Raw genomic sequence first — 21,272 nt, forward strand, 5'->3', positions numbered from 1 at the left:
GTTTTCTCTCCCTGACAAAATCAGATTGTCTTTTTTTGCAATTTTTTTTTTATGTCTCCTAGTGAGGAGGCAGTACATAGCACCAAACCCTGCTTATAAAAGGGAAGATGACTCACTGTCAGATTCAGTCATGCCATTTTAAGTGCTCAACATGGGGCAGATGAATAAATCGCATTGTACCGGATGCTTTAGGATGGGCTGTTTGGATGCCTTCAGATCACAGAGTATCTGTGGAAGCCCGACTGTCTTTCCTGTTTAAAACAGTGGATAAGTAAATAAAGCATTTTTATTATTAGCACTCACTCTTTTCAAAATGTCTCATGGCCTTTAGTCGGCAGTTTTTGTTTTAAAAAGTACAGTTTTTCTTTTAACACTTGACGTACACTGACATATATTGTTGAAAGCATGCAGACACAGTTCATAAATAACAGATCAGGGGCGTTTCTAAATGAACGGCTCCTCTACTATAACCCTTACTAAGCCTAAGTGAGTCAGGAAAGGGACAGAATTTAAGTATTTCCCAGATTTTAATATCTGTCTTGTTGTTTGAAAGTTGTATCCATGGACTAATTTCATATCGTTAAGCCTGAATGTTAAACCTGACTTTGAGACAAGTACTTTCAAATAAATGAATGGAAAATGTATTTATTTGTGGGTAATTTGTTCTTTTGTAGTCTTAAAAATAAACTCAGACGATGTAAAAAAAAAGTGGAACCTGTTGCTAAAAAGAAAAAAAAAATGTCCGAACGCTGGAACGCTTTAAGCTCCCGGCTCTGCGTGTTACGTTTGCTTCTCACTGACAACATGATTAGCCTCATTCATCCAGCAGCGACAGACCAAACACAATACAGCGATTGTTGTGCTTCTGTCACGTTTTACAACTGTTCTCAGAAACGGCTCAGTTAATGGAGCAAGCAGAGAGAAAGGATATGTATAGTCTGTGCTTCTGAAGGTTCTGCTGACAGGAAAATTATTACATTCCCTAGTTGAGCCACACCAGCTTGTCTTCATGGCTTGTAAAGAGGCGCTAATGGGGAGCGTGGAGTGTACAGAGTTCAGCTGCTAACTGCATAATTTCCTCATTATTTTGTTTAAATGTTTAAAGCCCTGTTTTTTTTTTTGTTTTTTTTGTTGATTTTATGACCCTGGTCCACCCAGTCAAATTGCGGATAAAGAACACAGGATATTGTCACTATATTATGAGCCAACAGACTAAGAGCCCTGGGTTTAAAAAGAGGCTCACTGTTGTGCCCCCTTTAAGTTTTTCTTCAACAGACAAAAGAGGAATGAAGCCACAAGACCACCAACCTCTGTGCTGGTTTAGGTTACATGACGTTAATTTAACAGTTTTACCCGCAGTAATGTCTAGAACAGGCTACCGATTGGATTTTATGTGTTTGCAAAAAGCATTTACTACAGAAAAATGGGAATGTCTCTAAATACGGATCTTATTATGTATACTTGCAGTTTACAGGTCTGTCCACTAAATGATTTCTTTATAGGAAACATGTGTTGGCATCTCTGCTGCTGTGTTGTAGCCCTGATTCAGTTTGAGAAAATTATAACCTTAATTAAAATGTTTGTTTTTTTTACACTATATACACAAATATTTGCCACAAAAATGCCATGCATCAACAGTTATTTTAATCTTAATAATATAATGTAATATTAGATACCGTTTGTATCTACTAGATACCATTTGTATCCAATATTACAAATAGTAATTTTTTTCTGTAACAATTTTTGCTGTTGCTAATTTCTTGTAATAACTTGCTGCCTATTGTCTCAGTTTTCAACTAACTGATTATTGTGCAAAATGTTAGATTTTTTTTTTTTTTTTTTGCCCACTGCACTTAGTAGTTGTATAGGTGTTCTTGTCTAGCCTTTTCTTAATTCTAACTAAACCTTTCAGACATTATGGAAATGTCTGAAAGGTTACAATTGTGTAACAATCGTGTGAACTACTTAGTTATTCTTTTGTAAATGAGTGACATGAGTTTACCTATTTAAAGTAACAGTGAAATTGTGTCTTCTGATTAGATGTTAGGCTGACTAGTTGAAGTAATTAAATGCTGTTCTGTTAACCTCCTGTGCATTTCTTTCTTTCTAGTTTCTGCAAGACACTCTGGATGCTCTCTTCAACATAATGATGGAAAACTCTGACAGTGACACTTTTGATACATTGGTGTTTGATGCCTTGGTGAGCACAGAGTACAAAAAGAAGAACACAGCATCACTTATGATAGAGATCCTGTCAGTGGAAATAAACACTTGGAATACATTTGTGGCCCACATGCAAAGAATAAATGTTGTGAAACATTCCACGTGCTCAAATACCCCCTGGCAGACGTCCCTCCACTGCTTGCAATGCAGTTTGATCTCCGAAAAGATCTGTTGTGTATTAAATAACTTGTTTTCAACCATAAGCAGACACTCACAAAAGAAACAAGATTAGTTATACAGTCAAATATTTAAAATATGGTGAAATACATTTTGGGGAATAATATGCTAGAAAAAGTTGTACGAACAGAGATAAAGTCTGTTAAAACAATTTGGGATACTACACACAGGCTGCCGTTGTCACTTTTTCCTTCCACTAAACATTACGTTGATACACTTGGATGCAGAGTGTTATGACCAGCCAACATTTTAAGCAATGGCCTTTTGTGGCTTATCCTTTTTATAGGGGGTGTAAATAACCATTTGTCTTCTCCAAGATGCTAATATATAATTTCTGTATTAAAAAAATATATATTTATGTGGTGTTGGACTTATCAGAAAAGCTGTAAATCATCAAATTTAGCTAAACTAGAAGCATAAAATGTGTCATTCTATTGAATCGATAGGATGTCACTGATGCTTTTAAGTGAAATCCGGAAAAAGTTCAACTTCTCAATAATTCATTTATTAAGTTTCGCCTGTTGTTGTCTAGCTCAGCTTTAGCTTTGTAGTTGTTACAAACGTCTCAAATCCATTTGAAAACAATCAGGATTTCTGATTAATTTCTGCATAGATTTGAATCGGAGGGGTCACATTTTTCTTCGAGTCGAGTCAAACGTTTTTACAAAGCCCCGAAAGAAGTGATCACATACTGCTTGCACCTTGCTTGCTGTGAAATGCAGTATATTTTGCTTTTAATACATAACCAAGTATCGTGCTGAATCCCATCTCGCGTGGCATTGGCCAACAGCTGGGGGTCCATCTCAGAAGAGAGTTTTTCTCTTTCTGACTATGTGCGGGGATAAATTGTGTTATTTGGGGGGTTTTAGATTATCATCGGCCAAGGGAATTGAGAGAAAATAGCTTTCTGCTCCAAGCCAATCTTGTGTAATTTCCCCATCTCTTTCAACATATTGAGTAAGACAGGTAATGTTTGGTGCTCTTCATTACGAGATTCATGGTTTTACATTTTAATGAGAGTGTCTTTTGTTCCCCCGACAGGTGTTCATAATTGGACTTATAGCAGACAGAAAGTTCCAGCACTTTAACCCCGTTCTTGAAACCTACATTCGCAAGCATTTCAGTGCCACACTGGCTTACACGTAAGTTTGCTTCTCTCTCTACGAGTGTTTTCTGTTTCAGAAACAGAAACGGTCTGCCCGGTCAGAGTTCGCTGCAAAATCAATCTCACTTTAGATACAGTTTGTTACCTACAGAGCAGCGCCTCGCAGCCGGCTTTTTGGCTGTAAAACGTCATTTAATCTCGAAAAAAAAATCACCCCAAAAAAAAAAAAAAACTTCCACAATTTCTCAGATGAGGCTTAACACTCATGATTAGAGTTCATTTAATTACATCCATTTGTATTTTACAAATTCCTCCTGAAAAGATGTTATTGCCACCTATAATGTTTACCAACTCTAGCTGATCAGATCCATTTTTTCTCCCCTTTTGTGATTTCACACAAATCAAAATTAGTGGTGGTTTTTTTTAATCGCGCTATTTAAAACCTGTGTTTTTGGAAATCCTGCTCAGAAAATTCATGCATTATTACCCGGGTGTTTTTTTTTTTCTTTTCTTTTCTTTTCTTTTATTTTTAGTGCTCATCTGTTTGTGAAAAAAAAATACACCACTTCATGTAACCTTTAAGTTGCTATCTATCATGTTTGCAGGAAATTGACCAAAGTTCTGAAGAACTACGTGGAGAACGCTGAGAAGCTGACAGAACAGCTGCTGATGGCCATGAAGGCTCTGGAATACATCTTCAAGTTCATTGTGCGCTCCAGAGTTCTCTTCAACCAGTGAGTATTAGGGCATTAATACGAATGTGGTGTATTAGTATTAATTAATTAACTGATTACTAGTTGATGTGGGGGGAAAAAAAGAAGTCTTGGCAAACCAAACATTTTATATGGCAGCAGCTAGTAAATTAAAGGCAGCTCAGCTTTGAATACCATGTCAGTTTCCACTTAATGCTGTACAATTAAAAATTATATATTAGGGTAGAAACAATGCACAATGTAAACAAGTATTACTTTTAAATAGTTTTTCCATCTAACGCTGTTAGACAATAAACTGCTACATGCATTAATCCGAGTCGATTCGATCTCGCTCGCCCTGCTGGCCGCAGATCTGATGCCTTTTGCAGTCCTGCTGGGCTCAGTTTGCGCTGCAGCATGTCCTCAGGCAACCTAACTTTTCATTAAAGCTTTTATTGCAAAAAAAAAAAAAAAGAATCTAATTTTACTTTATGGTGGTTTGTATGAGGTTTTTAGGCTTAAAATGTATATCGCAAGCAGTTGTTGGGTGAGAGGCGGGGTACGGCCCAGGCAGGTCGCCAGAGACACACAGGATAAACAAATACCAAAGAAAAATGTATGTAAACCTCTGACTATAAAACAAGTTGAAGTAAAATTTTCCAAATGCTGAAAAAAAAAAAAAATAAAAAAAAATATATATATATATAGAAATCCTAACTGACCTAAGCAGGAAGCCATTTACTTTGATGTCTCAAGTAAATGAAATTTGAGAATGTAAAATTTGTGAAAGGCACAAATAGATTGATGGACAGTCAATTCTATTATTGCGTGACGGTGAACTCGCGTATCCGTCAACATAATGCCATGCACCTTCAGTTTCTTTGCGGCTGCAGTCAGAATAAAGCTCAAAACAGGCAAAACTAAATGGCATTTTAGTCATTTCTGTTGATCTGTTTATAATTGGTTTTGGGGATGTTAAATGGAAGATGGGGTTGTAGTGTGACAGAAAGAAGCTGTTGGTGGGATGATGTATGATCCTGGACTAATTGAGTGTGCAGCGTTTGATTGGTTTTCCTGGCCAATGTCTGGAGGACACGGTGCCCTCTAACTCTCATGTTCAGAGTGTGTGCCGGAGCAGAAACGGAGTCAAAATTCTTCCTAATGTGGAAAATTGGGTTAGTCGAAGCTCTCACTCTGCAGCCCTTGATGTACAGGTGCCAAGTCTCCGTTGACTGGGTCTTATTTTTTATTTTTTAATGCCGTCTAGTGGAACATATCTGTAAAATTGGAGAGGAGCACCTTAATCACAGAGTGACATGAGACTGCCCAGAGCCCCCTGAGCTCTTCAGTGCTGCGGGCGAGCAGCGGCTTTAAGTAATTGTTGTAGAGGGAGCTCTGAGACGCACGCCTCTAATCCCATGATTCTGTAAGCCCTCAACAGTGACTCTCCCATACCATGTAATGCCTGGAGCCCTGTGAGATAGAGCATCACTAGACCCACCAGCATGGAAGAAAGCATGGGGAATCTAATGAACTCTGAGCAGTTATACCAGTTCGTCTCTCTTTGACCTGTAGCCTTTAGAGCGCCCCCTCTTCCCCCGTCCCCTCTCCTCATATAGTTTTTGCCTTGATTATATTACTTTGCAGCAAGTAGAGCTTTGGCTCTTCCCACTTCATCGCCAGTTTGGGAAGATTTATGAGCTCTGTAAGTGGGAAACAAACACACTGTGGATTTAACACCATTTCCCATAACAAACCAGCAGAAGGAACACATTAGTGCAGCTCAGTAAATTAGAATATCATCGAGAAGTCGATTTATTTCAGTAATTCAAGAAGAAAGAAATTCCAATAGATTAAATACAAATAGGGTTTAATTTTATTTCCCTTTTATGATCAATGACATATTTTTTTAATTGAACTGAACTGCGTTAACAGACTGCTGACTATATAGTTGTCCAGCAAACGGCACAGAAGCATTTTAATGGAAAGTTTAGTGGAGCGAAAAGATGTGGTAGGAAACTGCGAAAGCTAGATCAGTGTTTCTCAGTTCTGGCTCTAAGCCATAATCATCACAAGTAACACAAACGAGAGGCTTTAAATATATCACAGTCTGGTTGTGTGTGTGTATTGTGGATCTCTCAGCTGTAGATAAGACAGCCAAGAATGAACACAGATATTTCCTCTCCTTTTTGTTGACTGGGACTCCCGGAGAGATATGGGCATAGATCTTAAATTTTTCAGATTGCTGTTTCCACATGACAGCAGGTAGGGGTCTTCTGGGCCTTGTCATGTTTTAAATGCTAATCCATCTGGCAACAGGAGCGATTGTCTGTGAGTTCTGATCCAAGAGTATTTGCGTTGATAACGCACGTGCGGGCTTCTTCTCTGCTGACGGTGTTTAACGATTTAACAGTGAAGCGTCAGACTCCCGTCGTTCCCAGCGCCGGTGGGGGGGGGGCTGAAACAAACGGCGGCCCCCGTGACCGTCTGCCAAACTAACCCTCCTCGCTTCGTCTCCTCGCAGGCTCTACGAGAACAAAGACGAGGCCGAATTCATGGACTCCTTGAGGAGCCTCTTCACATCCTTTAACGACATGATGAACAGCAGCTCAGAGAACACTGGCATGGTGAAGGTAGGCTTGTTATCACACGAGTCCAACTGTGCGCCATCGCTCAAAGTCTCTGCCAGGAAGTGTCTAATGTGGCATGAATAGTAAATAACTGCTGCTGTGTAAATAGTAAATAAATCTGGAGTGATTAGCTTCGGATGACGTATTCTGTGAGGGGAGATGCATGAGTCCTGTTTCTCCCTCGGCAGCTTATTAGGCACTGATATCAGGATTTCTTCTTACAGATGATCTCTTTGTCTTCTGTTTACTGTTTTCATGTTTCACTCTTCAGATTTTCTTGGTATTCAATCCTTTTTTTTTCATTTTCTGTGTTGAAGACTGCACAAAAACAAATATGTGTAACTTCTGACATTAAAAAAAAAAAAATATATATATAATTATTATTATTATTATTATTAGTCATTTTTAGTTAGCATTAAATGTGTTGGAGTTAAAGAAAATCCCGAAATAAGATATCTGAAGCTGGTTAAGTGTTATTTTAGATTTATAGTATTTAATCTGTATAAAAAGCTGTTCCTCAGGAGCGTTAAGTGCTCCATGGTCCTGCTAAGGGTATAAGTACCACATAATCTGCTTTAAAATCCCCCAGTTGCCCATCCCTGGAGTCTAATCTGCCATCCAGCCTCACTTTCCTGAAGCAGGAATTTCGCCCGCCTTTTAATCTTTTCCACATTTTGCCGTATTGCAGTCAAAAATCTCAGTCCTTTTGTTGTTAATGCATCAACAAAAGCAGTTAATAATTATGTGGTGGAAAGGAAATTATTTTAGATTATTTTTTTTTTTTGCTAAGAAAAACAAATAATGTGAATGAGAATTTGTGCTTACTCCTCCAGTGTGCAATTTAATCCAATTTAATAATAAAAACCTCAGACGGGTTGGGGTGAAAGCTGAAGAGAAGTTCCGTCAGATGAGAATAAAGCTCAGATTTTTGGCCAATGTAATATAAAATGCCTTTTTTTTGGCAGAAAGATTCTTTTTGTTAGGTTCCCCCCCCCCAAAAAAAAGGACAGATATTGATCTTTATTGATAGAAAGATGAATCGGGTTGAATGTACTTGATGTCTCCCCCTTTAATGATCAATGAATGTGTTAGATATTTACTTATTGAGAATTGTAAAGTTGGCCTCCTGAGTCTTTTCAAAGTTTTCGGCAGGGGCATTTGCTTCTCTACGTTTATACCAGCTCTTTTTTTTCTTTTTTTTTTCCTGCTTGGCTGTGTGTTATCACACACACACATATACTGTATATATATTTATGCACTGGAGCAGAAAACTGCCAAAATCTCTGCTTTTATATTGATGGTCACAGGGATATTAGCTTTAGAAGCGGCTCCTTGCTGCTACGTCCCCAATTCATCATATAGAAACAAACCTTTTGTTGAATACATAAATAAAAAAAAATGACAGTGTGAAAGCAGTTGTGTGTCTTTGCCCATGTGAAAGTCAAATTCAGTACATTTGCAGCCTGGTGAGGGTCAAAATCGACGCGTCACAAAATTTTGACTGTAGCTCCACTATTTTCCCACTTTTTTTTTCATCTAATCTGCCAAAAATGTCAACGTTTATAGTTGTAAAATGCTTCCAGCTTACTGTGTTCTTTATTTTTCCCAATAGCTGCTTCATTTAGATTTCAACATGCACATATTTAAAAAAAAAAGAAAAAAAAAAGATTTCTCCTTGCATAAGAAAGCTCATAAAAATTTTTTATTTTCTTTTAATAAAATAAAAATTACATAAGTTGATCAAAAGAGTTAAAGCATTGCCAATTTCCTAGTTTTTGTGCAGCCTTTTAGATCTTTCTTGCGTCGTCAGCTTACATATGTGTTGATTTCTGTTGTTTGTTCCTCTGTCTGTGTCTGTGATGTTCTGCCTTTCGTTTCTCTTTGACCTTGCCTGTCCTGATGTCTGGGTCTCCCCTGGCACTCTGCTCTTTAGCTGCTGCTTAAGGTATTTATGTCTCTTCTTTCCTCCTCCTACCTGTAAGCGTTGTGTTTTTGGTTTCTTTTTCATTTCGTGTATTTTGCTGTTTTCGTACTCTGAACTCGGTGGCACCAGACTGCAAACCAACTGACAAGCTTGTGTTTTTTTTATTAATTAATTTATTTTTTTATTATTATTCTGTGCAGTCTCTCTCAAAGGCTGACAGATGCTTACCTCGCGTACACCTCTGCTTTTAGAGATAACATAATCACAGGGTGCATGCACCTTGGAGCACCTACAGTAGATCCATGTGCCCAGTCAACCGTAGGGAAAGTTCAGGAGTCAATTAGGAGTCAGTTGCTGTGTAATTGGGTGAGATATTAACTTTACTGTCAGTAAATTAAAAACTGATCTTGAGGAACGGCCATGAAAGCGAGGATTCCTGGTCCCTTCCCAAAGCCGCCTCTCTGTGAAAGCATCGTAGCAGGTGGGAGCTAATGAGCAGTCCCTTTAAACCTCCTTGAAAAAAAAGAAAAAAGAACATCTGGTCAGACGTGCACGCACTCGTGCGGAAACTCGGATCGGCACGCAAATAGACTTAAACTTTGATCAACCCATACCAACAGATGCTTCCGCTGGTTGTTGGAAACAGACGGAAGCAAAGGTCTTTCGCTGCGACTTAGAAGCCGCACTTCAGAGCAGGTGGGACTTGAGCTGCTGATGGGAACAAAGCGAGAAAACTGTTTTCATGGCGCCATATTTGGAGCCAAAACAAACAACATCTGAGGAATTAAGTTTCCCCCGTCGTCTTGAGCTCGATTTTCTACAGACGGGGTTGCAGGGCAAACATTTTGCATATTAGAGTAAAAACAGATCTGATACGATTAGAGCAGATTAAATGGAATATCAGCTGGGTGTCGTTGCTGTCTTTTGAAAATACCGTGACAAGGACACAGTTGTCCTCTACAATAATTCGACACGATGTTTGCAGAGATTTAACACAACACTCTGAACTCAAAGTCAGCACTTTGTTTTACAATTTTTCTGTTTGGAAAAAATGCCACTTTTTCTGATATCAGTCTTCTTTTTTTAAGTTACAGCATGCACAGGTGTAAGCTGAGTGTTCTTTAACTATTTGTAGCTGAGATTATTGATTTATTTCAAACATAAGTAAAAACTTTAGACAATGAATAGGTAAAAGTTCGTATTCCCTGTGCCCTTTTATTATAGTTACACCTCAGTAAATTGGTTTACGTTCACACAGCAGATAAATCCGACCCCCATCTGACTTTTTCATTGCTCACTGAACAATTCCAATGTTTCCACTACCCCAAAAAAAACATTTAATTGGAGTAAATTTGTATCAACAGGTCTAAGATTTAGGAAAAAATATGTGATCAGAAATTGGCCACAAACATCATCCTAATTTTGAGATGTTGATGTATATATTAAAATGCCTTTTTTACTAGACTAGAGGAAATGCAAGGAGAAACTGCCTTCGATTCTCAGTTTTTGTCACTGTATGATCAGACGGGACAGATCCAGTGAACATTTGTCCAAATATTTGTTTTATTTCGGCTAATTTTTCCTTTGCTTCATCTCTTGAAGGGTGCTGCCTTAAAGTACATCCCAACCATCGTCAATGATGTCAAGCTGGTTTTTGACCCCAAGGAACTGAGGTAATTTCACTTGTTTTGCATGATTTTCTTCTTCTTTTGGTCATTTAGTCACTTTTACTCATTCAGTAACCATTAACTGAGAATATAATCGGGTAGATGTGGACCTTTCCTGTCTTATGACATATTATATAAATATCTTAAGAGCTTTTTTCTGTATGGATTGCGCTTTGAAATGCACCATAGAAGTTCAACAAAGATTATTTGTTACCAATTTTCCAAGTTTAATACGGTTTTATTAGTTTAGTTTTTCTCTTTAATAGTTGCTGATTCATATCAATAAATTAGAACCTTCTAACATATTTTCCATCTACTATACTGTACTCCATCTTCTTATATACGCCTGTGTTTATGGCTTACTCTCCTTCTGGATTCAATGACTTGTGAACAACTGTCGTTTAGGAGTCGTAGCACCATATTTCTATATTGAAACAGCTTTTTTACTAGTCTTATACAATATTCCAGCTTTCTGAGAAACAGTTTTTTTTTTTTTTTGGTTGTTCTTGAAGATGAGCTGAATGAACGATTGATATTTGCCACTTTGTGTAATAAGTTGATATATTATATATTTACCTTTTTCAATTGAACTGGCGAAATAAACTTTTCGATAACGTGATTTATTGAGGTGCTTTCCCTAAATCGAGACGAGCTGTGCTCAGATCTATTTTTTTTTCTTCTGCCTTGCAGTGCTTTTATTCCACACCTCTACAGTCAGCAGCTGTATAGTTATGGCCTCTGCCCAACCACACTCGGGTTCCCTTGGAAACTCGCTAGCTGCTCCACTGAAGTGTTCATTTTAGTTAATGCTGCCCACTGTGAATGTCATCAGCCACAGCATAATGGATTCTTTATGAAGTGTCACACTCTTGCGCTCTGATCTGTTCATTTATGACATTAAGTCTGACGAAGTAGAAGATGTAACCTGACAATCTGTTCATCTGGATTACTTAGTGTCAGTTCAGAGGATTTCTAGGCTTTTTTTTTCCAACAGACTGTTTTTGGGGTATAAAATTAAATTAAAATTAAATGCCTATTTTCTCAGGCACCTTTTTTTTTTTGAAAATCTATCTTTGCGTCTGTGAGAGAAGTTTAAAAAAAGAAGTCCAGGGATTCTGTACTGTCTGTTTAATGTGTGACATTTATTCTCTGTGTTTTATGTTTCTTGATATGTATGAGAAACAGAAAAAAGTTTTTAAATGCTCACCCTTGTTTTAGAGCGTAAAAGGTTTGACTTTATAAACCCGATTGCACAAATACGTAAATGACAAATTTTTTCAAAGTTTTAGTTTGCATTGTAATTTATTAGCAGTGTAATCTCAGAGTGAAAAAAAATTGAAGAACACCCAATCTGCAGTCGCACTTTTGTAGGTAATCCTGCTGGTAATGCTCTGTTAAACTGCCTTTTTACCAACATCACTTTTGCTCATTCCACAGATTTCTTTTATAGGATTCAGGTCTGAGGACTGACACAGCTATGAGAGAATCTGCATAATTCTATGTATATATATATATATTTTTTCTTTCTGTTGATTTGGGTCTGGCTAAAAGATCCAACAGTGATCGATTTCAGTTTTCCTGTTAAGCCCACAAGATTGTCATCCAAGATTTCGATGTATTTCAAAGAGTCCCTAATACTTTGCCTAAAATTGCTTCCAGGTCTCTTGGAAGAGAGACGGGACCGGCACAGACAAAATACGCTGCTGCTTGGTTTTATTATTTTTATTTTATGACGGAGCATAAAATAAAAATAATAAAACACCTGTCTTGGTTTATTAAAAATGTGACTGCTATTAAGTTTGATTTGATCATTTCTGAATTGGTAATATTTTTCACACTGGTTAAAATTTTTAATTCTGGATTCACTTTGGGAAAAGTGAAAAGTATAATCTTCATTGTGAGATCTTTGTGTTACAATCTGGTGCTATAAGTTTTTTTTTTTGGTCAGCTCAACCCCCAGGTCCTTTTCTAGTCTGGTGACCAGTGGCTAAAAGAAGCGGATCTCTGATCATGTCATATTTATACCACAGAGAAACAGAAAGTCATGAATTACTCATTAGAAGAAAATGTAAAAGTGTGAAATATAAATAAAAAATACATTAGGTGCATTTATGCCAAAGCATTCCGCCCTCCCCCTTCTTCTCTCCCTACTGATTGAATGCAGTAGAGTTGTATAAATTGAATTTTTTCAAATTAGTACAAAAAAAATGCCCAAAGCTTTCTGTTTAGGACTGTTTAGACGAGTTTCTGTTTCCCAGTTTTAAATGTTTTAAATTGTAAATTTCCTAAATTAGATTAGGAATGAACAACATTTGCATAAAATCAAACCTAACCGCAGTTTCTGAGAAGAGAGCCTTTTAATGCTGTTTTATCATTAATCGTTAAATTAATCATAAAATCGTTTGGGGGGGGGAGAGGCTGACACAGCTCGTCTAACTACGCTTGATGTGACTCCAGAGATCATGCCAAATAATTTACCGTCAGAAATCCCAATCCTGTTCAGATGAGTTATTGTAGTTGCTTTTTATCGGAATGGTGAGTCCTCCTGCATGATGGCTCTTTGCTGTTGTTTTCCTGTTTCCATAGCTGACAGCTGCCAAATTTTGAGGGTTCATTTTATATTTTTCATTACATTTTATAACCACACTATGTAAATAGTATCTATAGATAGATGTATGTGAAAGTATTTCCTGCACAAAAGTTAACACACTGCATCAGCTGTTTCCATTCCTAACCAAACTGTGCTTTTTATTCAGTGGATATTTATGCAAGTGCACAAGCTACCAGAGGGGGGAACAAAAACCCTTTGATTTCAGCTGTTATTGTAATAAATTTGATACATATGAGCCATTAACCTGGCTCTAAATCACAGGCTTGACTCTTTGGTGGCTGAGCAAAGGTGGCTTTAGCTGTTCCCGTTAGCTAAAAGCTTGCCAAGAGTCTTAGCTGGAGGCAATCGGACCGGAGCCTTGGGGGTGGAGAGTGTTTCATGCAATGCCAGAACGTTTTCTCTCCTAGCTTTTGTCCAGGCCAGTCATAAGCATGTTGCCTGCCTCAGAAAACAGTAATGTACAAGAGTTATGTGTAAACAGGAGGGAAGATTTATGTTTTAACATTGCGAATGTCAAACAGTTTCTTCCTGATACTTAATCCTAACAAATCTGAGCATATTACAGACAGTGGGATATGTTTCTTGTGTAACAAATGTATCTGGGATATAACATAATGGCTGCCTGTGGAGAGGGTTGGATACAAGCGAATTTAATAGAAAAATGAGTGGAAGGAAAATCTGCGGGATAAAAATGTGAGCAAGCTTCCAGAGGATTGTGAAGCAAAGACCATTCAAGAGTTTAGGAGAGATTTTCAAGGTTCACGTTTTATTTATTTTATTTGAATAATTTTATTTCATTAGTTATTTCCTTGAATTATGCAAATGAACAGACAAATTCTAAAATCTGATATTAAATATTATTATTATTATTATTATTATTATTATTATGCTTTTTTAACACTTTAAATCATTCCGTATTTTTTGTTCTGATCCCCATTTAGGCCAGATGTTTCTGATCTGAATATCGTGTCTGGAGGCAGTCGGCCAGCCGAGACGCCTGATAAGTTTGACCTTTTCTCTGTTTGTCTCTTTGTCTACGCAGCAAGCTGTTCACAGAGTTCATCCTGAAGGTCCCCCAGGGTCGTCTGGTGAAACAGAAGCTCGACTGTCTGATTGACATCGTCCACAGCGATCTCTTTACTCATCACGGTGAGAGCGCAGCTGCACAAAAACGCTTATATAAACTGTACTGCCAGTTTCTCAGCGCTTGCAGTTTCACTCACAGCTCAGTAATTTAGGCAATCACACACACCACCTGCCTCCACCAGGCAGCCCTGTGTGAGGCTTCTGCAAAGGTCATTGGTGAGGCATGGTGGAAATTCTTCGTTTATTGTAGGAGGTAGACAAGTCATCTGTAATAATCTTCTGCACTTGCTTGCTTCTTAAAATAAGGATTAATATCAATGCTGTCGAAAAGTTCCTCCTGTTTTATGGTGTTTTAAAGATATTTTTCTTCATATTTATAAAATTTTTTTTCCTGTTATGTTGACAAAATGCGACTATACAAGCAATATATATATATATTTTTTTTTCATTATTTTTTTTATCTATCTGAGCTTTTTATATCCATGTCCATCTTTTTGTGACAGTCATGGTCCTTAATTAGACATGAGGCTGGTCCAAATGTCAGTATGTGTTCATTCTTGAAAACTCTCGAGATGGAAAAAAGGGATGGACGAATGACTAGATGGGTGGATGAAAGATTGGATGGATAGATGGAAAAAAGAGTTGGATGGATGGACGACAGTGATAGATGGTCAAATGAATGGATTGATTAAAAAAATATGGGATGGATGGATTGGTAGGTAGGTCGGTGGCTCAGTCAATAAAATTAGTACAAATCCGTTTATAGACTTATACAGACTGGTGGACAGGTGAATGTATGGACGGTTGACAGATAAGTAACGTTTCTACCAGTCTACCCATAGGTTCATGAACTCTTCCACTTGAGGCAAAGAGCGACCCCTGACCTTTAGAAAACACTCCATCTTCTTGCGTTTGAGAACCCCGCCTTGTCTTCCAACATGAAGGGACCTACGATTCATCTTTGGCTGCATGCTTTAAACACAACAAGCAGAATGTGGCGAGACAATTTTCATGAATATCATACTTTTTTTTGTTCATTTCAGATTTTTGTTTGGGCTAAAATCTAAATTGGAACTCAAATTCGATTAACTGCGCAGCCCCGTGGGGAGGCCAGTTAAACTCTCTGCCTTGTTTATCAGCGTGAGGTGTTTAGATCAGTCTGAACGTAGGCAGTGAGCTGTGAACGGTTGCATGAACAAGGTGTAATTGGAAGTTTGTCCTGTTCAGTAATGTCTGATATCGAACACAACACGGTGTAAATGTCACCGCTTTCAGCGTAATGATCCGATGCTTTCATACTTTTCAAACATAAAAGGTTCCAGTTGGTGGCTGGGTCAGTTTAACGCGCCGATATTGAAGGGCAGCGCTCGCTGCGCAGCCCTCTGGTCATTACTATTGATCTATTTCTATAACTGTGGACGGGTGAACCTCCCCCCACCGATGCTTGGGAATGGAGCGCTAATCAGCAGGATGGGTATTTGCTGAGATGCAGATGCGGATTATCCTCTCTCTCATCTCTCGCTGACTTCAAGGTGCAGAGCCTTGCCTTTGTTGGGAATGCTTATTTGCAGAAGTGATGTTGAAGAGGGCTAATTGCCAAGGAAATTTCTCCTCTCTACATTAGTATCAAGCTGAGCTCCACTTTGGAGCTGTTTCATTCAAGATTAAATCAAATGCAGATGGTAAATGAAGCAGGCGGACTGGTTTTAGGGTGGTCTAATCTGTTGCTCTAAGGGTCTGAGCATTCCTGCAGCCTGATCTACAGGTGGTCTCTAAAAAGCACTTTTGCTAGTCATGCCCAAAATCAAATGCCTGGGATGTTTGCAGTGAATTAATGCTGAACAGTTAAGCTAGGTGCTCTGTGTTTCACCACAGAGCTCTTTAGCAGTTTCTGCATTCTAAATTAATGCACTTTGCATGTGTTCGCAAATAGGAAAGGCTTCCTTTTCCTTAAAAAAATGTGTCAAAGCTTGTATATTTTACACCCTGCATTGGAAAATAAAGTAATATCTCTCCCTAAGTGGCATAGGCTTAAAATTGAATTTCCGTGTATTGAACATGAATGTGAAAACATGTAAAAAGCTTTTCAGCACATGAAAAAATAATGATTTTAGATTGACTCAGTTCAGGAAAAACAAAAACAAAAACAAAAAAATCTTGCAAGCTAACAGGTTAACAGCAGAAGCTAAAATCCTGTTTGCACTGTACATTTAATTTGGAAGATTATTGTTTAGTTTCACTTCCCTCGTCTGCATGGTGTTATTTGACCTTTAGTGTTTCTAAAGGAGAAAGAAATGGAAACAGGATCATCTGTCTTCATTTTGTTCCATCCTCTGGATCCTCTACCTTCACACCAACTAACTCCATGTCCTCCTTCATCACATCCTTAAATCTTCCTTTTGCTCTTCCTGTCAGGCTCCTTCCCGCTGGCTCCAAGCTCAGCATTCTTCTGCTGATATAATCGTTGTCTCTCCTCTGAACATGTACAAACCACCTCAGTCTGGCCTCTCTGTCTTTGTCTCCAAAACATGTAGCGTGAGCTTGTCCTCTGATGAACTCATTCCTGATGCTGTCCATCCTTGTCTCTCTCAAAGAGAACCTCAACATCTTGAGCTCTGCAAATTCCAGTTCTACTTCATCATTGGCACCATCTCTAAACCATCTCCATTTCCTTTCATTTTGCTTATATTTTTTTTAAGTCACACATTATGCCTGATACTTCCCCGCCTGTGTCAACCTGCCAGCATGCACCTCTTTACCTCTGTTCCACACTCTGCTTTCTTGCAGCATTGATCCGGAGTAATTAAAGTCCTATACATTCTTTACTTCTACTCCCTGTAACATAACTATTACACTTCTCTTTCCATCATTTACAAATGTTTATTTTGTCTTGCTGCCACTAATCTTCATTCCTCTCTTTTCCAGTTCATGCCTCTTGCATTTCCTCCACTCGTGCTTTGGTCTTCTTGCAGATCAGTGTCATCTGCAAGCATCTCCATAGAGACTCCTGTCTAACCTCATCTGTCCACCTGCCCATCACCAAACCGTTGATGTAATCCCACATCCACCTTGAACTCCTGCCTATCCTGCAGCACACCTCACTGCCGTCTCACAGCACTCATCCATCTCCTGCACCACTCTCGCGTACTTCTGCCGTCCCAGAACTTCTCATGTGGTCGTATAACTCCACACTAATCTAAATCTGCAAAGGCACAATGCATCTCCCTGTTAGATTAGATGTGAAGCGAAATTAGCAGAAGTAATCATTTGAAATAAGTAATTGTGTGTAATAAATCTATAAATGGGAGTCTTACTTTTAAAACTAGCCTAAACAATTTGCCAGTTAAATATTGTCAAATTGTTTGACATGCAACTGTATGTGTATGTCAAACAGATGGTATGAATTGTGCCATCTGATGTATTTTTATTTATTTATTTATTTATTTTTTTACAATTTCTTGGAAAGAGAATGAGCCATGGCAACTGTATTAACGTACCTTAAACCAGATTTGTTTTCTTTTTATTATTGTTGTTGTTGTGCATCTATAGGTCATAAAGCCTGTAATCTGCGGATCTTTAAAAGAGGTAAAAACAGCCATTGCAATTAGACTGTACCATGCAGACAGATAGCTTGGTACTATATTGAGCAGCAACCCAAAATATCTCAGGGCAGACATGGTTGTCACTTGGTGTCAAGGCTCCACGTCGAATGACAAGACAAACTCTTTAATATCCAGAACATCTCCATTCCGGTGAGGAAAAATAACACCAATTATTTAAATAATTGCAATGCACAGCGGGTCAGTGCTGCAATTAGATTCTATAGAAAAGTGACAGCAAAGGATGGGAGCACAAACGCTGGCTTTCTGAAAGTGTTGCACAGAAGTTGCGTGTCTGAGTGGAATCCAGTTCTTTAGAAAACAAAGTAATCCTGTCAGAGTTTCAGAATTTTGTCACGATACTTAAAGGCATAATGGAAGCAAAAACCCACTGTTGATTTGGAATACAATCGCCTTTGTGTTCAATAAATGCATCACAAAATAGAATCTAGCTTGTCAGTATGTATACCATGTTGGTTTGTGGTTCTTCTTATTTCACTTGACAAACATGAGCTTCATCTGTTTGCGCATGTTACTTTTATGAACCATTAAATTAATTAACTTTGAGGCATTTGTTCGGCTTCAATGCGGTAATCAGGTGTGAGCCTTCTCCTAATAATTGTAATCTAAAATGAAATTATTCCTACAATAAGCTTGTGTGGAAGAACAATAAATGTAATTTCGAACCGCTTTGATGTCTGACAACCTTATGTTTTCTTTTACTGGCAATTATTTTCAACGTGTCCTACATGGCTCATGATTAGTACCTTAAATGTAGATAATCAGTATGAATTAAGTAGATATATTCACAGCCATTAAATAAAATAATATTCTACATACATATATATATTATGGAAGATGTTGTTTTCATGACAACGTCTTCCATGGTTCAGTCCCTTCATTGTGTTCCTCTCCCTGTCCTTTATTATTTGGCCTTATATTCTACTTAAGCTTGAAAAGATTTACATGCCAGTGCATTTTTGAGTGCTAAGGCTCACATTTTCATTTATTTTCGCTAAACCAAGGCTCTATAGGATGAGGAATTATAGTCACAGACACTGCCTAACTTCTCAGTCGTGGGACAAAAAAAAATCTGATCAGTCATTTAAGGTAAAAGCAAAAACAAAGGTCTCTGACACTGAAAGTCTTGCTATGGTTGGTTTGGTTAGACCTATTGATATCTCATAACATTGTAGATATGCGTCTGTCTAGTTGTATCTAATCGTCAGCACTTTAGCTGTTGACTGCAGTTGTGTATTAAATGGCCGTTTGAGGGAATGAATAAAGGTATTTGGAGTCTCCTAGACACTTTTCCTTTAAATATAACAGAAAGATTGTGATTGAACCTGACAAGAGTCGTTTTTAGATGGTTTTCCACTGCTGACAGCGAATGGTTGACATCAAACTGACAGCCAATTGATTTTCTATCTTAATGACTGATGCCATTGGCCTGTGCTGTAGCTTACAGTGTAATTAAAAGCAGTAATAATTTGCCGCTGTTTTAAAAGTTCAGCTGCCATATTTCAAGAAAGTTTCAGATCCTCTAATGAAATAATTAATTGCCTCGCGTGTTTTAATTTAACCCTCTGAGATCAGCGAGTCATTACTAAACCGTGTGCGTCTGCAGCGGCGGTGTAGAAAGCATATGCCGCACTGCTTCAAGTGATCCATCATCTGGTTCGTGCGTGTTAACCGGTGAACGTGGTGAACGTGTGTGTTCGTTGCTGTCCCTCCAGACTGCCGTGAGATCCTCCTACCGCTGATGACGGAACAGCTGAAGTCCCACCTGGAGAAGCAGGAGGAGCCGAAGGCTTGCTGCCAGCTGCTCAGTGACATCATGGAGGTGCTTTACAGGAAGGACGTGGTGAGAAACACGACACACGTGCAGGACATGCTTTATTTTCGCCAGAGGTAATTAAATGTCAGTTTGCACTGACCACACAGCATTATGCTGCCACAGTCATGTTCTACCACACACTGGGCTTTACGTCTTGGCCATAAAATTCGGTGCAGTGTTTTCCAACATCGTCCCAAGATTGTCTAATGTTGTAGAGCCCTAGTCTTTATTCTTAAAGGGAGAGTATTATGTAAAATCAGCTGTTTTTTTAGCTCTTCTCATCAAAAACATACTGGGAGTGTTGCCTTGATTCTTTCATGTTTGTGAAATTCCTGAAATTGCCTGTGGTGATCATTTGGCACTTGCTCTCCCAGAGTGTCACCTCTTTCCACATAGCTCTTCCTCTTACAGAGCACCGCTCCACTGCCCCTTCCTCACTCAGCTCCTTCAGACTAGCACCAGCAGCAATTAGCAAACATCAAATGGAACTGACTGTTTCATATGCTGAGCTTATCGTGCAAACTCTTTGTCAATCCAGTGCTTCTAAGAATGTTTGTCAACGGCATAATGGAAAGGTTTTGTCGTAATGATGTGCTGAAGACAGAGTGTTGGAAAGAACAGGAACTTCTTAAGGAGACAGTGGCCAAGTTATCAAATTGCAAAGTCAAATTTCTTTTAAAGGTAACAGTTTCTTGATTGTGCTATAAAAAGTCACACTATGTGCCTGGACAGTACACATTTCTGTGATTACTGCTTGAATGGTTGTTGTTGCTCTCTAAATTATTTCTCGGATATAATGGAGGGAAAGATTAACACGACAAATGACTAATGAAACAACACAATAAGTTCTGCCTTGTCTCCTGGTGCTGTAGAGCCAGAGAGCCTTGAAGCAAGTGTTAAATAATAATGCAGTTTGTTAAAAAGAATTTGCATTTAACAGTTCCCAGACCATGAAGTGATGCTTTTCAATTGACAACGTTATACACTGATATTAATACCACATAAATGGCTTCATTTAATACATTTCTAAATTGCTCTTCCTTCATTCCTATTGATGAACTACCAAATTAATAATGGATTTTAGCACAAATCTTCTCCCATCCCTCATACTCAGACTCCTGCCCTGGATCTGGCATGCTCGAATAGTTAGATCCACACACACACACACACCCACACACGCAAACAAATACTCAGCTGCTGTGTGAGTGTGTTTGATCGTTTTCCATGCCCAGACTCCTGATGTCCTCCCCTCGGCCCTCTCAGGCTCTCGTCATTGATCACCGCGGCCCGCCCTCCCACACTACACTTTGCTGGGATTATCTACCTCTCCCACTCTCCTCCAGCTTTTAAACTCCCTCTGCTGCTCTACAACAAATATCAGCTTCCTCTCAGAGTCTCACTTTCTCTTTCATATCTGTCTGGTGCATCAATACAGCCAAAGATTTCCCAGACTTACAAACACAGATAGGAGGGGAAAAAAAAAAAAAAGAACAGGGGGCTATCTTAAGACTGGATCACAAACCCTGTGGTGTGGAGTACCAGCAGATCCTCCAACTACATCTGTTGTGTTTGTGTCTTTGATATCAGTTACTCTGAGACGGACTGAGAGAGTAAAACTAACAGCAGCTAGACTGTTGCAGCCGGTGTAACAATAACTGGACAAAGAAAGGCACCAAATCACATGAGAATATTTCTGTTTACTCAAATTTCCCATTTAGCAA

General features: G+C 38.5%; 1 protein-coding gene across 1 annotated transcript in view; it reads left to right on the top strand.

Annotated features, from left to right (window-relative positions):
- dock1 (dedicator of cytokinesis 1) overlaps nucleotides 1-21,272 on the top strand; it is a 198,067-nt gene that overhangs the window by 54,494 nt on the left and 122,301 nt on the right. The window contains exons 20-26 of the mRNA XM_016676605.1: nucleotides 2,111-2,200; nucleotides 3,442-3,542; nucleotides 4,111-4,239; nucleotides 6,722-6,830; nucleotides 10,354-10,424; nucleotides 14,072-14,178; nucleotides 19,451-19,578. Coding sequence (XP_016532091.1) covers nucleotides 2,111-2,200; nucleotides 3,442-3,542; nucleotides 4,111-4,239; nucleotides 6,722-6,830; nucleotides 10,354-10,424; nucleotides 14,072-14,178; nucleotides 19,451-19,578 — 735 coding nt within the window. The remainder of the gene's footprint in view (nucleotides 1-2,110; nucleotides 2,201-3,441; nucleotides 3,543-4,110; nucleotides 4,240-6,721; nucleotides 6,831-10,353; nucleotides 10,425-14,071; nucleotides 14,179-19,450; nucleotides 19,579-21,272) is intronic.

Source organism: Poecilia formosa, unplaced genomic scaffold, assembly GCF_000485575.1.
Source record: "Poecilia formosa unplaced genomic scaffold, Poecilia_formosa-5.1.2 Scaffold136, whole genome shotgun sequence".
Taxonomy (NCBI): Eukaryota; Metazoa; Chordata; class Actinopteri; order Cyprinodontiformes; family Poeciliidae; genus Poecilia; species Poecilia formosa.